The following is a 17,934-nucleotide window of genomic DNA, read 5'->3' on the forward strand; positions in this document are numbered from 1 at the left end:
GCACGCAAAGGGAGGACGAGTAAATCAAGGGAGGAGGGACAGGCGGTCGTGTGCAAACGGGAGGATTTTGGGGTGGAGGAGCATGAAGGGGGGGGGAGACATATATGGGCCAGGTAACTGGGTCACCCTGACCGAGGGCATTGCTTTAGCCATCGCCGCGCGACCGACACCCCTCTCGGCCACCCCGTGCTGCATCACCATCGCTCCCCCCCTCCCCCGTTGTCGGTGCTCCGGGCCGATACGACGACAACGACGACAACGACGACGACGACGGCTACGCCGCCGATGTGACCCTCGTGTCGCAGCTTTGACTAGCGCCTGCCGCTTTCTTATTTACGTTACGTCACCCACCCACCCCGGCTTCTTCCTCCTGGATGGGTTCCTCCCGTGCATAGTTAAGGGGTTTCTCCTCTCAAGTGGCGCGCTTTGACTTTTCCTCTCTAACGCCTGCCGGCCGCTCCTCGAGGTCTCATTTAATCCTTTACGAGCTCGTCGGCGCGCGCGCGCGCCCGCGCGAATGAGCGAGCGAGCGAGATTGTTGGCTATTGCGAAAGTGACGATCATAGTTTTTACAAGGGGTGACATCCTCCTTAAATATAACGCGCCAGTTGCACCCGCGACTCCCCGTCTTTCCGCAGCGAGGGCTCAATTCTCTATTTGCTCATGCGACCGTCATTCACGCTGATGCGGAGCGCTTGCAATATGCCGCGGAAAGCTCGCGCGATAATTACAAGACGGCGCGAATTTCCCGGAGTTTTAGTTCCAAGAGCCTCTGCCTCTCCTGCGACGCAGGACGCCCTGCGGAGAAAGGGAGAGAGAGAAAGGGAGAGGGAAAGAAAGCAAGAAGGAGGAAAGAGAATAGAGGAGAGCTTACAGAAACGTGCTTGCGCGGTACTTCTCGAGTGAAGAAGTCGCCGAGGAGGAGAGAAGCCGGCTGGCCGGTTAACAAGACAGCCACCTCGCCGTTTTCCGGCACGCATTCGTGGCCCGTCGCGACTCCATGCCACGTGTGCTTCTTCCTTCCGTCGCGTTTCGTTCCGTTCCGCGAAGACGCGAACGAATTTCGCTCGGCGAAGGACGCGAAGCGCGCGCGCGTCGCGCGTCACGTTGTGCCGAATCGGAAAACTTCATTTAGACCCCATTTGTATGCGCATAAATGCGACGGCGAAACTCGCGCGAGGAACCGCCGCGCGAACGAGGGGTTCGCGCTCGCCTCGCTAGCGCGAAATATTCCGGGCCGCGACGTCGAAGCGTCGCGGAATCGCAGCTCGCGACTAACTTGAAATTGCGCGGCGTGATTTTGCGCCGCAGAAAGTCCGCGGGATCGCGAGGGAGGGAGAGAGAGAGAGAGAGAGAGAGAGAGAGAGAGAAAGGAAAGGAGAGTTTTTTTTCCCCTTCGCATCCTGCGGTTTTCCACACGTAAGCGCTGTCTCTTTCCGCGGGCGCGTTTAGGGCCGTTTAAACAGCGGTTTTAATTTTTAATCCCGTCGGAGCAGCAGGCCGTTATCGATTAGACAAGACCGCACGGACCGCCGCCGGATTACACGATAACGATTGGTCCAGACTGCGGGGGTGGCTGGCAGGAAGGAAGGGGAGGCTGGGAACATTCGTTCTGCCTTTCTTTTACCCGGGGCGCTGGGATTTCGCCGCGTCGATCGCGTTGTCATTTCGCTACCCATTGTGTCGGTCTCCGGTACTGCGCGAGGGAATTTCTCTCTCTCTCTCTCTCTCTCTCTCTCTCCCCCCCCCTCTCTCTCTCTCTCTCTCTCTCTCGGAGAGCTTCTCCCTCCACTCTGTGACTGTGACAATAACAAATTTCTTTCTTCTTTTTTTGCCCTCTCTCTCTCTCTCTCTCTCTCTCTCTCTCTCTCTCTCTCTCTCTCTCTTTTGTATTCATACCTGCTATCCAAGGAAAGCAAGAACCAGTAATTGCGATAAATGTTTCGTCATTAACTTGCTGCAAACGTTGCGCGTATCACATATATCGCGACGCGTCGCAATTATCTACTATTTTTTCCTCTTCTCCTATCTCGTTTTTAAGAATTCTTTTACACGCTATTTTACATCCAATTTTGTAAGACTCAACTACGCAGTCCCCAAGAGGGACTTTGCCTGCGATGAAATTAAACAAATAGATAAGACAAGGATGCATCGATACAAACTGCCGTCATCTTTCTTCTCTCTTTCTCTCTCTCTCTCTCTCTCTCTCTCTCTCTCTTTCGTGATCCATCCAAAAGTGAAACTTCGACTCACAAGTCGAATAAAGCCGATTTATTCGACCTGTCGACAAAGGTTAAAGAGTGATTCTTATTCGACGGAATTCAAGACATCCTCAATTCAAACGCGTTTGAAACGAGTCGGGGGGTGAAACGCGTAAACATTTCTGTCGCTTTACACGGGAGATCGATCACCCCGGAGTTAACGGATTCCAACTAGTCCCGCGATAACTCGCGATAACTGGCGAGTGCGTTTCCCTAATTGCGATACGCACGACAATTACACACATTCGTCACTCGGCGCGCGACAAATGATCGCCCCGCGCACAGACGCGCACGCCTGTTGCTTTCCTTTCGTTTCGATTTCCGCGCTTCGAGTGCGCTTCCGCCTAATACGCATTTCGTCGCCGATCCATTTGTGGACGCGCGAAACAAAGTCGCATTATATGCGATCGGGATTCTCGAATCGGACGCGATGCGCAAAGTGTACGGTAAACGTAGCCATTTGCACGCCGCCCATTTGAAACGACGGTTTCCGCGTGCTGAAACCCGGCTAAGAGTCGAGCCTCAACGACGCTCCGACTGCAAGAGAGTCGACGGGGAAGAGACAAAAGCGGGCAAATATTTCCATGTAAATAAGCGAAGGAAGGAAACATACTGAGAGCTAAAAGAAGAGAGAGAGAGAGAGAGAGAGAGATGGCCGAAGAGAGAACGATCGGAAAATCGCCAATCATCGAGTTATTATAAATCAGGAGATCAGAAATCTATAAATCACGCACACGTCCGCGTGTGAGGGGTTAGGGCTGTGCGCGATAACGCAACGGAGGGGGGGGGAGGGGAATGATGAGGGTAAAATCTGATTGGTGCTCCACTCGGAAAGAATGACGGCTGTGAGGAAAGGAGGTGGAGGAGAAGGAAGAGGAGAGAAGAGCCGACGTCGAACGCGTCGACGAACGCGAGAAACGCGTTTCGGCGGACGAAAGAGACCGGGTCGGCACGGGGGGTTGCCGAGAGTTGTCGAAGGACGGCCGGAGGGGACAGAGGGGAGGGGGAGGTGCGCCGCATCTGCCTGGTTCCAACGCGGAGAGATAGTCGTAGGAGGGTAGCGGAGAATTGGGTCAGCCGGCTTGGAGGGCACTTCAGGTGTAGGTACCTATCTTCCTACCTCGGGGCCGCTCTGCCTATCCTCGCCCGTTCGCAAGGGGGTGCACCGAGAGGGTGCCTAAACCTATGACAAACTATCGGCCGCGTCGAAGCGGAGGACAGAGCGGAGAGACTTCGATCGTGACAATCGCAGCCTCAATCACGCGGGAGACCTCTCCAAGACCTCTTCGTCGCAATCGTGGTGGTATTCTTTACGCCGACGTGTGGGGGAGGGGGGTAAGGGGGCCAACAAGAGTTATTATACCGAGGCGAAAAATGTGTAAAGGATCAAGGATTATTTGTTCGATGCTACTAAGTAATGATGTGATTCACTTGTGCCACTGCGCGCGGAATAACCGCGGAGTAACCGCTTTTTCATGAAAAATTACGGCTTTAAGAATATTAGGATAAGTCCGGGATAGATGGTCAGATTGTTATAATTTTGTTAATATACGCCAGGCGTCAGCGCTGATCGGTCTGTTGTGAGTTGAATGTACCGCGAGTAGGCGTGTCTCTTCCTGATGCACGAAAACACTATTACTGTGAGTAAATAAATATTTTGTGCATCTGTTAACCTGCAAAATGTGTTCCATACGTCGGAAAAATACCTTGCGAATACGGTTTATTTTGAATTGCGACATCAGGCCCGGGCTTGGACGAAATAAAATAACATCGTATTTGCGTACTTAACCTCAAAATTCGTCACCGAGACTACGTTTCATGCGGTATACGCGAACTCTCCGAACGGGATAGATGGTTCATGTTGATCAGAGTTAGATGGGCAGCCTACTCAGCGAGAAACAGCAAGTAATGGACATCGGATCGACGTTTTCTAGATGCTTTAGACGTATAAAAGACGTCGATCCGATCCCTGCTCGACTATCATTTTTCTCTGGATACCTAACATTAAAAACTTCAGTGCATTTTTAACAGCTTCTTATTTCGTTTAGAGATGCCGAATACATTTCTTTCTCTTTTCGCCTCTTTAATAAACAATGTTTTCCCGTAGGGCCTTTTTCTGTGTTGCCACTTTTCAATGTCGTCCTTGGTTTCCATAAGAATCTTGTGTGGAAATGTTTTATTTTATTAATAATTAACAAAAGGATTAATAAAAGAAGGTTAGTAATTAATAAAAGGATGTAAAGTATTTAAAAAATTGATAAAGATAAACAAATTTCTACGTTATTACAGGCGTGCCCAACTATCCCTTCGCGTGTGACCATCTAACCCGGACACCTCTGACCATTCATCCCTCACAGAATATTTTTAATATTTCGTTATTATTGGCGTCCCAGGAGTTTTCTTTCTCACCAAAATTCCCCTGTACCTTAAACATTATTCTCTGCCGGTTGCGTTAATATGTTATTGTTTATTTATCGCAATAGTACAGATGTGTTATTTCCAATGAGAAAAACTATCCCCCCATCTTATCCTGTATCTTTTCGTTTGAAAATCTATTTTCTCAATGTAACGACGACTGAGAAAAGTCTTTTGTCGCGTGTTGACTGAGAAGAATCTTTTCGTCGTCTTTTCTCGCGCGCGATCGCGAGACTCACGACGCGCGCGCGAATATTAGTGCCATGAAAGTCTCATTGTGATTCCGGCGCAGGTAATCGCCGACTAATATCGTCACCGCTCTTGCTCCGCTCCTCATCTCCTCCTTGTATCCTACCGCGTGTCCTCCGTTTGTCCTCCCGCTTATTCCTCATCTGCCAATCTCCCCCCGCGCCAGCCGTCCCCGTCCCCGTCGCCTTCGTCATTATCGATGGCGGATATCCTACTAGAGCTGACAGAGAGGTCGGAAATGAATCTCCGCTATATCGCGAGAAGCATTTCTTTCCGATTCTCTTGCCGGCTCTCTCCGGAGGGATGCCTATTTTCGGCCAATCTCGAGATACGTTTCCGATGTCCTTTGAGGAAACGAATCGGTCTCTCTATGATATACAGCCCCGACCGAAAAGCCTGCGCGTATTTTCGTGCATGCATGTGTGAGTATATATGTTCGCGATACATCCCGCCGAGTCGAATCGGTCGGTTTTTCCAGCTCGCAAGGCGCAGCTAATTCCGAGATCTCGCGAGGCGCAACTGATTCCAATGCTAAATTCGAACGAATGTCAAAATATAGCGTGCTGAAGAGAGGCATTCGAGAAATTTAACGAGCCTTTCAACAGGGAGGCCGGAAAGTTTAATCAGCCCGACGATCGCGCCGCGATCAATTAAAACCACCCACCGCGTGCTCTTTCGACTAATAAAATTCTCTCTGTTGAATTACAAGAAATTCCGCGCGGGAGGCGCGTAATCACCGGTGAATTGTTGGAAAAATTGGATACGCGCGCCGTTGCATAGCTCGAACTCGAGAGAGGGGAGAAAAAGAGAAAGAGCTGTCGCGCTACCTTCCTCCGGTAATTTTTATCGTCCTTCTGAACTTCCTCTTTACGACGGCTTCCCTCTTCGTCGCGAGTCTCTCTCTCTCTCTCTCTCTCTCTCTCTCTCCCTCTCTCTCTCCCTCCTCCTCTCTTCTCGCCCCCTCGACTAGTTCTTTGCCTGCGTAATCCTCCTTTTCCGCTAACCGACGTTCAGCGAGATATCGCACAATTGGAGCGCGCAATATTTCTCGCTCGTTGCGAAATATTCTCGGCGGAGCCGGAGGATCCGCCGCTCGTTACCGCACTCGAACAGCCGTATCTCGAGTGCAGCCCCAATCGCGTATATTGTGCATACGTGTGATAAGACCGATAAGGTCAATATATGCGTTCTTTTCGAATGCCCCTCAAGGATATCCGTCGATGTCCTTTGTTACACCGACCATCCGGGGCTCTCGCGAATCGATCCTCCTCGCGCGGATCCTCCGACGACACGCGCTCACCAACGGTGCGCCGTTGCATAATTGGATACAAGAACGTTCGTTTCGGAACGAGAAACTCACGCAGACGGTGAGGTCCGTTTAGTCGCGATTTTAATTTGCGCGAATTCGCGAGGTGCGCTACTTTCAGCGCGAGGAACGGAGACGCGCGCGCCTAGTCAGCCCCGAATATCACGAATTCTGCAACAACTCTCGAAAAGACACGTGTACGCACGCGAACGAGTGAATCTCTCACACGGCAAGGAGAGAGAGAGAGAGAGAGAGAGAGAGAGAGAGAGAGAGAGAGAGAGAGAGAGAGCGAGAGAGAGAGAAACTTTACGTAAAAATGCCTGCGGCGAGATGCAGTGCAAACGAAGAAGAAGAGAAAACGAAGAGGAAAAAATGAGACATATGTGTGTGTGTGTGTGTGTGTGTGTGCAAAAGTGCTGAGAAAAATTATTTCTCGCGCTCTGTGTGTGACGCGAAGCGGCGCAAAGTCGAGCAAGTCGGCGCGAGAGTCGGCGGTCTGATTACCCTGTGCGTAAATTCGGCCCTCCCCCGCGGCGCTTACTTTGCTCACTTTTGCTACAGTGCAGCTCGCGCGCTCCTGTCTTGCGGAATTCGCGACGTTCGCGAGACGTTTCTCCGGCGGAAAACGGCGACGTTTCCAGAGGCAGCAGCCTCTCGAGTTGTTCCTGACGTCTGTTCCCTTTTCCCCTCGCGCGGGAGGTTGTACGGCGTATACACGGTGAATTTAATAAACTGTCTTCAAGAGACGACGCGAGAGAGAGAGAGAGAGAACCGTGTCTACCGGATGTTTCGAAAAGAAAGGAAAGAGAGAGAGAGAGAGAGAGAGAGAGAGAGAGAGAGAGAGAGAGGGAGGGAGGGAGGGAGAGAGTGAGATGGAAATAGAGCCTTTCGCCTGCGCGTGGGACAAGGTTGACCGTGCGATTTACGCTCGGCTCGCCCACAGCGAAAAATTAATTGAGTCGAGCGACAAGCTGTAAGGCACGTTCTCGCGCGGCAAAGGGTTCTCCCGATGATTAATCGCTCGTGGCTCGTCGAGGACGTAAAGATCTCAATAAACGGGGGGCTCGAATTAAATTCGCATCCGGAGCCGGCGAGGAATTTCGCTCGCAGGCCGAGTCCACCGTTATCGCTACGCAGGCTTGGCTGTTGAACGCCTGAATATCTGCCTGCAGGATGCGAGGGAAAAGCACTTAAAGTTAACTGACACTTTGCGGAACGAACGCGTGACGCGTGTGAAAATATCGTCGAGCGGTTATTCTGATCTGATTTCGACTTTTTCATTCCGGCCTCTTTACGGTGTATAAAGGATCCTGCGGGCTCGGTTTGTAATTATAGCACGCTCTCGCACGCTAGAAAAATACGCTAGAGAGCGGTCTCGTCGCATTCAAAGGCTATGTAGGTCAGACACTGACCCGCCTTTACCGCCTATTCCGACCGGTTGACCTCAGCGATCCTTGATATTTGACAAACAGTCCTCGAAAAGCGGAGTAAAGGCAGGACGTCCATAACCGTTCGCTCGCTCCCGCGGGAGAGCCGGCTAATTCGGTCGGATGGATGGATGGGTGGTTGGATAGATGGATGGATGGAAGGATGAACGGATGGATCGGTATCGACGTCCTGCCCGTCGTCTTCCTCCGCGTTGCTCTTTTCTCGCCGACTTCCGTTTTTGCAATCGCCCGTGCTAGCCACGCGACTTCTCCTCGCCGCGGACCACGACGGAATTATGTATTTGGCATCGACTTCTCCCTGTACGGCCGGCCCTGACTTCCCGGCAGCGATTATTATTGGAGTGGCAAATCTTGCCAGCATTTCCAACGGAGTCATCGCAATTTTCCTCCCGCGAAACTTCCACGACTCGAAGCCGATTATGACAACGATCAGACGTCGATAAAGTTCACGCGCGCGGGGAATCTCTCCGAAGGATATTAATGTTCGTAGACTTTGAAAGAATGTTGTGCCTGGCTAGGATACGCCTCTGTTATTCGATTGGTTTAACCCTTTTAACTGTTAGTGGGAAGTATACTTCCCACCTTTTCTTCATTCAACTTTGCGTTGTAAATCACATAATTTTGAAGAACCAATCGGGAATTTGAGTTTTCCAGATAACTGAACAGTTGTTCAACATACTGCAATAGGTTTTTATACCCAACTAGTCACTTGTGATTATTTGCAACAAATCAAAGTTGAAAAAAAATGCTTTTTTTTTAAGAAAAAAATCGATTCCTTGGAGAGTATTGAACGTAGAGGTCTGAAATTTTCACCAAATATTTTTCTGATGTTATACAAAAACATATATGTTTTTCAGTATTCCTTTTCGCAGATTAGATTTTTTTTTATAAACAGATATTTCTGCAAAAACGGCCGAAATTTAATTTTTTTGCACTTTTTTCCTAGTTTTTTCATTCTGTATCTCCATCTTATCCATAATATTATTTTACTCAAAAATGAATGTTTAATTTCTAATAAGCATAAATATGTAGTATTGAAACATTTTCCCACCTAAATTTTTTTCCAGCTCGATCGAGTTCCATCGTCTAGAATCATATGTTCTTATTACGGTCATTACTTAATAATAATTGGAATTTTCATTAATTTTGTACATCATGATCGCTATATTGAGTCCGCCATTTTTAATTTTGCAAATCTGACTTTATATTCGTAATCAGCGACCCAAAAAACGTAGGACTACCAAATATTTTAATAATTTTCTCAAGGAAAGTTAATTCAGCTTTGGAAAGGGTTAAAGAAAGTGCAGAAAACGACGGTCGCACATAAATTTTTGCAACGGCAGGTTTTTGCGCCGCTGGATTCAAAATATTCACGAATAAACCACTAATTAACCGTCGTAATGCGTAAATACGTGAATGATACGTTAATGAAAATTTATTCGCTTCTGTCCTTTTCGGGAAAGCTGTGTCTTTGAGGGACGGAAAAGCCTTTACATTAATAGGGAAATGCATTAATTAAAAGGTGCGTGCGTGCGCGTGTGTGAAGGAATTAACAGCTTAACGTGCTTTAAGTCGTTACCTTATCCATTTTCCGCTTGCTCATTCCGCGCGTTTGTAATTTTATCGCATTTGTTAACGCTAAGCATATTCTGGACGGCGAATTAGGAAGAAAGCGAGAAAGTAAGAGAAAGGACTTCAACGTAGAATAAATACTGTATATAAAAAAAAAACATATATATATATATATATACAGTGGCGTGCAAAAGTTTCGAGCCATAGTGTCTTTTTAAGATACATGACAATATATTGATTTGCTCTAAAAATTAATTGTATAAAATAGGTGACATAACATTCTTACAAATAATAGTACAGTTACAAAATATTGAAATTACATAGTTTCTAATTATTTAGTCATATAATATTTACATGTGTTCAAAAGTATTGAGCCATATTCTTGTTATGACTTTGTGAGCCCGATTTGTTTACGTTTCTTATGAAACTCCTTCGTAAATATTTGCTTGAACTAAGTTCAGTCTATTGTCTACCGCAATGCCGAAACATACAAGCCTTCAGTTACGCGAAGCCGTAATTAATCTTTCTCAACAAGGAAAGGTTTCTCGCGAAATTGCTAATTGCTTATTAATTGATAAAAGTATTGTAAACAGGATTATTGCTAAATATAAGTTGACGAACTCTCTAGCTGATAAATCACGAAACGGTAGACCTCGCAAAACTACAAAGCACGTCGATAAAATAATTAAAAGAAAGTCGATAGCAGATGTTAGAAAAACTGCCATGGATATTTCTCGAAAACTACGAGAAGAAAATCTTGCTGATATTAGTCGAAGTACAATATCTCGACGTCTAAAGGAAGTAGGACTTTTAGGACGTGCTGATGTAAAAAAACCATTAATTAGTGCGAAAAATAAGAAAGCTCGATTAGATTTTGCAAGGAAATTTGAACATTGGACTGAAGTTGATTGGCGAAAAGTACTTTTCTCTGACGAGTCAAAGTTCCAGTTATTCGGAAGTGACGGCAGAAAGTATATACGACGTCCAAGACAGGCACAATATATAACTCAAGATACCAAATTCCTACCGTAAAACATGGTGAAGGTAATGTGGTGGTTTAGGGGTCATTTTCTTACAATGGAGTTGGTCCATTGGTTGAGATCACAGGTACTATGGACGCTATAGTGTATCGAGATATATTGACACAGCATATGCTGCCATATGCAACTCGAAACATGCCATGTGGTTGGATTTTCCAACAAGATAACAATCCCAAACATTCATCGAAACTGACAAAAGAATTTGTCATCGCGAGAAAAATGCGAGTTCTTGACTGGTCCTCGCAATCGTCGGACTTGAATCCTATTGAGCATTTGTGGCAAGAACTCAAACTACGTACAGGAAATAAGAAACACTCCAATAAAGCTGAATTGTGGCAAGATTTGCAAACTCAATGGCAAAATTTACCTCAAGATCGCATTTCTAATTGAATAGCATCAATGCCTCGCCGTTGTGCTGCAGTGATTGTTTCTAAACGCATGGCAAAGTATTAAGTTTAAGAAAACGTTGACAACATTTTCTGTTATTGTTTTTCAATAATATATTTTTCTTATGCATAAGAAAACTTTTTGGCGCAATACTTTTGCACTGTTTGTAATAAGACATTGTGTAAAAATAAAGTATTTAGAATTATTAAGAATTATTAATTTGTAAAGTTTATATAATTGTAGGACAAATAAATACATTTGGTTTATATATATGTGTAAAGTTTTTAGCGTTTATTATGAAATGAATATATAATAATAATTGTGTGGCTCAAAAGTTTTGCACGCCACTGTATACCGGGTGTTTCAGGGGGACACCACTCGGGTCACCCGATTTTTTCGTTAACGCGACATTTTAGAGAAAAATATTTCAGACAAAAGTTGTAGGACTTCAAAGGATCTATTTACTGATGCTATGAATTTGACCCTGGGATAACCTTGAAAAGTCCAGTCAAGATCAACATAAAAATCTGAAATGGAAACCGCGATTTTTTATTACACCGTCTTTTTCCATCAATCAATTTGAACAACTTTTATACTTTGAACAACTAAAATATTTTTTCATTTGCCTAATATTTTTCTAGATATTGAAGGAAAACTTGATAACTTTTTCAATATTTAACTTACGATATCTCGCTAATGCTAGTTACCGGAAGAAAAAGTGGTACTAGACTTTTTTGCTCTATTTAGTCTCAAGAATATATTTTTACAATAGCGCCCTGACTTTTGTTAACTTGCTGACTTTTGGAAATTGCAAACTCACCAAATTAATCAAATTCATGGCACTATTGGAACAATATATTCTTGAGACTAAATAGAGCAAAACAGTCTAGCATCACTTTTTCTTCTGACAAATACGAGATAACGAGATATCGTGCGTTAAATATTGAAAAAGTTATCAAGTTTTCCTTAAATATCTAAAAAAATATTAGATAAATAAAAAAATGTTTCAGATAAAAGTCGTTCAAATTAATTGCTAGAAAAAGATGATGCAATAAAAAATTGGGGTATCCATTTAAGATTTTTATGTTGATCTTGACTGGACTTTTCGAGGTTATCCCAAGGTCAAATTCATAGCGTCAGTAAATAGATCCTTTGAAGTCCCACTTTTATCTCAAATATTTTTCTCTAAAATGTCGCGTTAACGAAAACATCGGATGACCTCGGGTCATCGAGTGGTTTGAAACACCCGGTATATATAAGAATCTATATCAAAGAATTTATATAAAAAAAAATATATATATATATTAATAAGATTTTCGATAAAAACCCTCCGTCGACTAAAATTCGGCAACAATGCGCGTTGGACGAACGCAAGAAAGACTTTTTGTGTGTGTGTGTATGCACAACTTCTCTGCCGATAATAAACCCAAATAAGTCGGGATGAAATCCGTAGGATACAAATGCCGGGATCGAGAGAAGCGACTGACGGGATACGATGGTTCTGATTGCAGGAGGCGTATAGAAAATGGGTGTGCAGCTCCCTGGTGCCTTACTTTGCTCACGGGGGACCGATGGACGCGAATAGCCTGGGTAGCAGCTGGACCAGCACCAGATTAAGGCCCTGCCGATCCTTCTGCCAGTCCGTGGAGCAACGTTGTCCATACTTACTTCCGGGCGATCGTGCCCCCGCGTACCCCACGCAATACGCCGGCGAACCCACCTTTCTTTGCAGAGGTAAAGGCACACAGGGAGTGACTAATTAAACAACACGTTTGCTCTTTTTCTCTACCTTACACACACCCACACACACACAGCAGCAAAAAAAAGAACAAGCGACAGCGTGTCGAGATTGTACGTCGTACGGCACGACTACTTCAGCTCGAGCGCTCAATTGGAGTTTGACCGTCTGTCTTCTCTTGACGAGCTATCGAAGAAGGGTAAAAATGTTCGTTGGCACCCTACTGCTTCGCAAAAGTTGCGACACGGCGCGAGACAACGATAACACATACGGAGCGGCATCTGATGCGCGGCGTACCAACTCGCTCGTGTCTCGTCGCGATCACGACGACCACAATGACGACGATGACACAAGGGCAACGATGACGATGACGATGACGACGACGACGACGACGACGTTCATTTCCGTGCTAAGTCACTAAGACCGCGCGATACATAAATTTGCATGTGAACGCGTGCAGGTGCATATAAGCGTCGCCGCGGAGGAACGCCCCGCGTAAATCCCCCCCCCCCCGCGAGATAATACGCGAGTAATTTTGCAATATCGAAGCCGCCGCGCGTCCTCCTCGGTTGACACGCTCGCGTTTGCACGACCTCGCCGTCCCCGCGGTGAACTTTCCGTTCTCAGCTTAACCCCGCGATGCGTACTCGACGATTTCCGGCACGCGTAATTTCTCCTGACGACGCTGATCGACTCTCTCGCCGCGATCGTCGCGTTCGACGAGGATGTTTGAAGATGCAAGTTTTCATCGCTCCTTTCAGCCTCGCTAATACGTCGACCCGACCGTGGACTCTCTCGACTTCCCGTGTCCGAAATCGCGGCCGGACATTTTGACGTAATTGTCTGAAAAATATATCAGCGGCCCCGGAAATATTTTGCGCACCGCGTCCGCGGATTATCCGTTTGTGACGTGCGACGTTGCGAGCGATAATTATTAATTAAAGGGGAAAGAGCGCGCGCGCGCGAAGTAACGGCGAGATTTCAGCCCTCCCCTCCCCCCTTGCCCCCCATTGCCGGCAGAATTGACCGTGCAATTTCACATGAGGGTTTAATGCCGCGCAACGACGGGGCGCAAAGGGTTTATATACCAGAACACACACGTCTGAGCCGTCCAATGTCCAATTCCCCCTCGCACTCTCTCCTCCCCAGCCCTCTTGCCTGTCTTCCTCTCTCCCGCCCTTGCGTCCTTTCTTCCTTTTCATAGGCCGACGCGAGTGTCGTAAACGCGAGGGAACGCCGCCGCGTTTGGATATAAACTGCGTTAAATGGGACGCGTGTCGCGCGCGGTTATTGAAAGAGCGAGCGCTCTCTCTCTCTCTCTCTCTCTCTCTCGCTCGGCCGTCATTTTTATCCCTTTATACGTGCCGCATCGACCCCGCAAGATCGCCCGATGAAATCTCCGTTCAAAAGCAATCTAATTCCCTCACTGTTCGCCGGTGCGCCGGTTGTTCCCGCAACGACCAGCAAAAGAGTCGTCCCCCCCTCCTCCCTTCCGCTACGTCCACGCGGGGTCGTCGCGGTAGCACCGCGGCGACCGCGGAATTTTCAGACGCGCGCGCGCGAGAGAGAGAGAGAGAGAGAGAGAGAGGGCGAAAAATAAAAATAAAAATCCGGGAGAAGGAAGAGCGAAAGAAAGCAGAAGGAGAGATTGAATCTCGTCGCGATCGCGGTCGCTTATTTTTCCGTATGTTCATTTTCCCGCGTGGATCCCTCATTCCGTTCCGGCTGACAAGGTCATCAGGTAGATCGAAACACGACCGGGAATGACGCGACCGGGGAAAAAATCACGCGTCCGTTCATCGCCTCCTCCGCGCCTGTCTTTCCCTCTTGGACGGCGCCGTGAGAGGGCGCGTTGAGAGGACGGGAGGACGACGACCTTTTCCCGCGTTCCCGCGTGTCACCAGGTCGTTGGAAAACGCAATGATTTCAGACCCGAACATCCCCGAGACCGGCGAGCAGGCCGCGAGGGCGTTGCACAGCAGCGATGACGACGAGTGCTGCTTCCACGTGTGCTCCGAGGACGCGCCAGGATCGGGTATCTGCGCCAACTGTACAGAACCGTGGAGACACGGCAGGGTCCACGATCCCTCGACGGCGCCCCAATGCGAGACCAACCCTCCTCAGGCTGGTTTTACAGGTGGGTAGAGCGCGCGAATCAGCGGACGAGAGTCGTTCGATTCGAAATACAATACTGGATGGAGGATTTGGAAAATCGGTATGTCCTTCTGAGACACTCCTAAGCGAGGCGTGCGCGAGTTCACGTTCGCGTATGGACGTCGAAAGACGTTCCATCCGACTGAACATTTCTCGCATTAATGACGAGAGGGGGAATTATTGATTCCTCAACTCTGTCGACATCGCGAGGGGAAATCGGCGAACGCGAGTGGCTCTTTACGATCTTTGCTCCTCTGTATTCCTCAACCTGGTTTTGTCGCTTTTGTCAAAGCTAACGATCGGCGCTCCCTTTCAAGCAAGCCCTTTCAGCTCGGCCTCGGGCGATCCCGAGGGCAAAATCGGCGAGCGCGCCGATCCTCAGTGTTCCTCCGAACCGTGGAAGCGAACGATCGCCAATTTGTCGAGCGACTGACTCCCGCGATCTTTTAATTCTCCGGCAATCGGCAAACGCTTGATCCTTGATGCCGCGGTATTTCCCAAACCGATCACTTCCAAGCGAGCTAACGATTCGTCGATTTTTCGACCGATCAACTCCAACCGAGCACTTTTCTCATCCGCGGGAGATCGCGGGAGGAAATCAGCGAGGACACGAGTAGCCTGATTTTTCATTCTACCCTCCTGAATCCGTAACTCTCTCTTTCTCTCTCTCTCTCTCTCTCTCTCTCTCTCTCTCTCTCTCTCTCTCTCGTCTAACCGGACGATCGGCTTTCTCTTTCCGACGCAGGTCAAGAGTACCCGGGCTCGCAGGCGGGCCAACCGGAAGTGACTACGGATCGCGGAATGGTCGACGACGATCAGGACACCGACGGCGCTTCCTCGTCCACCACCATCACCCCGGCATCATCGACGACCGTCAGCAGCCAGCAGGACACGTCGTTCTGCGGCAGCGGCCGCATCGGCTCGATATCGAGCGCGTCCTCTCTCGGCCGATCGACCCCGTCGGTCGTCCTTCAGCTCCTCTGGCTCTGCTCGATGATCCTGATCTCCTTGTCCGGCAACGGAGCACTACACAACAACAACAACCTTGCGTTCTGGAGTCCCTTCGCTCTGTTCCGGGTGATCAGCAGCACCTTCTGCCTGCTCCTGAGAGCGCGCCTTGGCCTCGACGGTAGTCTTCGCCTCGCTTTCTTCGGATCACGCGCAGCCAAGTTCGCCGTAGTGCGGAGCCTCCTGTTTGTCCTCGGGATGCCGAGGAGAGCGGTGATGAAATGCCGTCGCCGTGGGTGGTGGTGGTGGAGGTCCTGGAGAAGATCCAGCAGCCGACACTTTCGCTGGAAATCCCGAGCGAAGGAGAAGGAACATGGTCCTCGAGTCCTCCGTCAATTTGGAGGTCGAGCTCGGGGTCGCGCGCACCTCGAGCACGAGGAGACGCCGAGGTCCACCATCGCGATATCTCGCGGGGTCTCGAGGACGATCGCGAGGAGTCGCCGGTGGGAAAGATGGAGGTTGTGGAGGTCGCGGGGCGGCAGTTCCGACGGCCGTCGTCGCCGACGGAAAGCGCCATCGCGCGCAGCTCGTTGCGCGCGACTCCCGACCGCCGCCGCCGCCGCCGCCGCCGCCGCCGTCGCCGCCGTCGCCGCCGCCGCCGTCGCCGCCGCCGTTGCCGCCGCCACCGAGAAGAGGACTCCCGACGTCGCGTTCTGGCGATCCGTCCTGGTCGGCGCGTCCATCTCGATTCTCAGCTCGTACCCGAAGCTCGCAGCGTGTTCGCGTCGGTTTCGCGACTGGTGGTGCTGGTGGCTATGGCGTTGGTGGCGGAAGTGCCGGGATACATGGCGGCCGCGGGGCATGTCGGTGCCTTCGCGGAGGGAGGATCGTACGGCGATTCGCGGAACACGACGGCGACGGCGAGGAAGAAGAAGGAGCAGAGGGAGAAGAAGAAGAAGAAAAACGAGCAGCGGGTGGAGGAAAAGGGCTTACTCCAGGACACTCGAGATGGACGCGTGTTCCGCCAAGTCGACGTCGAGGAAGGACCCGCCATAGAATGGCTTGCCTCGCTTTCCTGAATACGCAGGATCGTACGGGTTTTTTTCTATCGCGGTAACCGCGAGCTTTCACTCGCAGTGCCGACACTCGAGGAGCATACATACACACACACACACACACACACACACACATACACACAGGGTCGATGATCGTCGCGGGGCACGAGGACGTCGAGGGGCCCGCCGTCGATACGACGGGAACGACGTGGCTCTCTCGCGAGCGAAAACGCGAGGTCCGGGCACTGAAAGTACGGGTACGCGCAGGATGTCCCCAGGGAGAATGTCGGCGGACAGAGAACACCATCGTGCCGCATGAAGGGCGACGCCGACGGCGAGAGGAAAAGCAGAGGAAACGAGACGGGGCCGACGAAGGAGGATGCGAAATGCGTGCGGAACGGAGGGAGGAGGCGCGCTCGGCGATCTGCGTCCGCGACTCGAGCAATTTCGGGCAGGTTGGAGCAAACGAACGGGGATAAGGGAGAAAACAAACGAATGACAAAAACAGCAAAATACATGAATCGTCAGAACAACCGAGGACGAAGGAAACGTAATGTCTAGCGTTAATAATAATGATAATAATACAATAATAATGAATAAATAAATAATAATAGTTAATTAATAATAATGAAAACTAAATAATGGAGTAATAAACAGTATAAATAAACAAATATATATATATATATATAAAGAGAGAGAAACGATTGAAGAGTAACGTTTAAAGTAAACGATAGAATGATAACGATACGATTATTATTATTATTATTATTATTACACATTAAATTACGTTACACACAAAACGAGTGAGAGTGAGAGAATGAGCGAGAAAACGAGAGAACGAGAAAAAAAGAGAGGAAGAGTGAGGAACAGAGCGAGAGAGAGAGAGAGAGAGAGAGAGAGGGAGAGAGAGAGAGAGAGGAATGAGTGAGAGCGAGTGAGAGAAGGTGAGAAAAATAGGGGTAAAAAAAGAGTTTGAGAACTCGGCACCCAATGAACGGGGACGGACATACAGAGAGAGAGAGAGAGAGAGAGAGAGAGAGAGAGGGAGAGAGAGGGAGGGAGAGAGAGAGAGAGAGAGAGAGAGAGAGAGAGGGAGAGAGAGAGAGAGAGAGAGAGAGACATGCACACGTACCACACGAATACACACAACGCACACATATATACATGCAAGATTACACATACACACCGGATGAGTATAAGACGTTAAACTCTAACGAGGCGACATTAAGGATAAAAAAGAGCCGTAGGTAGATAGTTTCTTCGCCGAGAGAACGGGCAGCTGAGGGTGGTCTCGGACGCGAGCAGAAGGGTGGGTGGTGAATTATTATATACTTGGTGATATTCTTCCTTGGTGCTGGAGG

At 48.7% G+C, this 17,934-nt stretch overlaps 1 protein-coding gene across 1 annotated transcript in view; it reads left to right on the plus strand.

Moving 5' to 3' along the window:
• Window positions 1–17,163, plus strand: part of Mid1 (calcium-permeable channel component Mid1) — a 95,220-nt gene extending 78,057 nt beyond the window's left edge. The window contains 3 exon segments of the mRNA XM_025297082.1: window positions 12,190–12,412; window positions 14,347–14,553; window positions 15,316–17,163. Coding sequence (XP_025152867.1) covers window positions 12,190–12,412; window positions 14,347–14,553; window positions 15,316–16,574 — 1,689 coding nt within the window. The 3' untranslated portion in view covers window positions 16,575–17,163.
• The last annotated feature ends 771 nt before the right edge of the window (window positions 17,164–17,934 follow it).

This window comes from Harpegnathos saltator, unplaced genomic scaffold, assembly GCF_003227715.2.
Source record: "Harpegnathos saltator strain DR-91 unplaced genomic scaffold, Hsal_v8.6 scaffold169, whole genome shotgun sequence".
Classification (NCBI taxonomy): domain Eukaryota; kingdom Metazoa; phylum Arthropoda; class Insecta; order Hymenoptera; family Formicidae; genus Harpegnathos; species Harpegnathos saltator.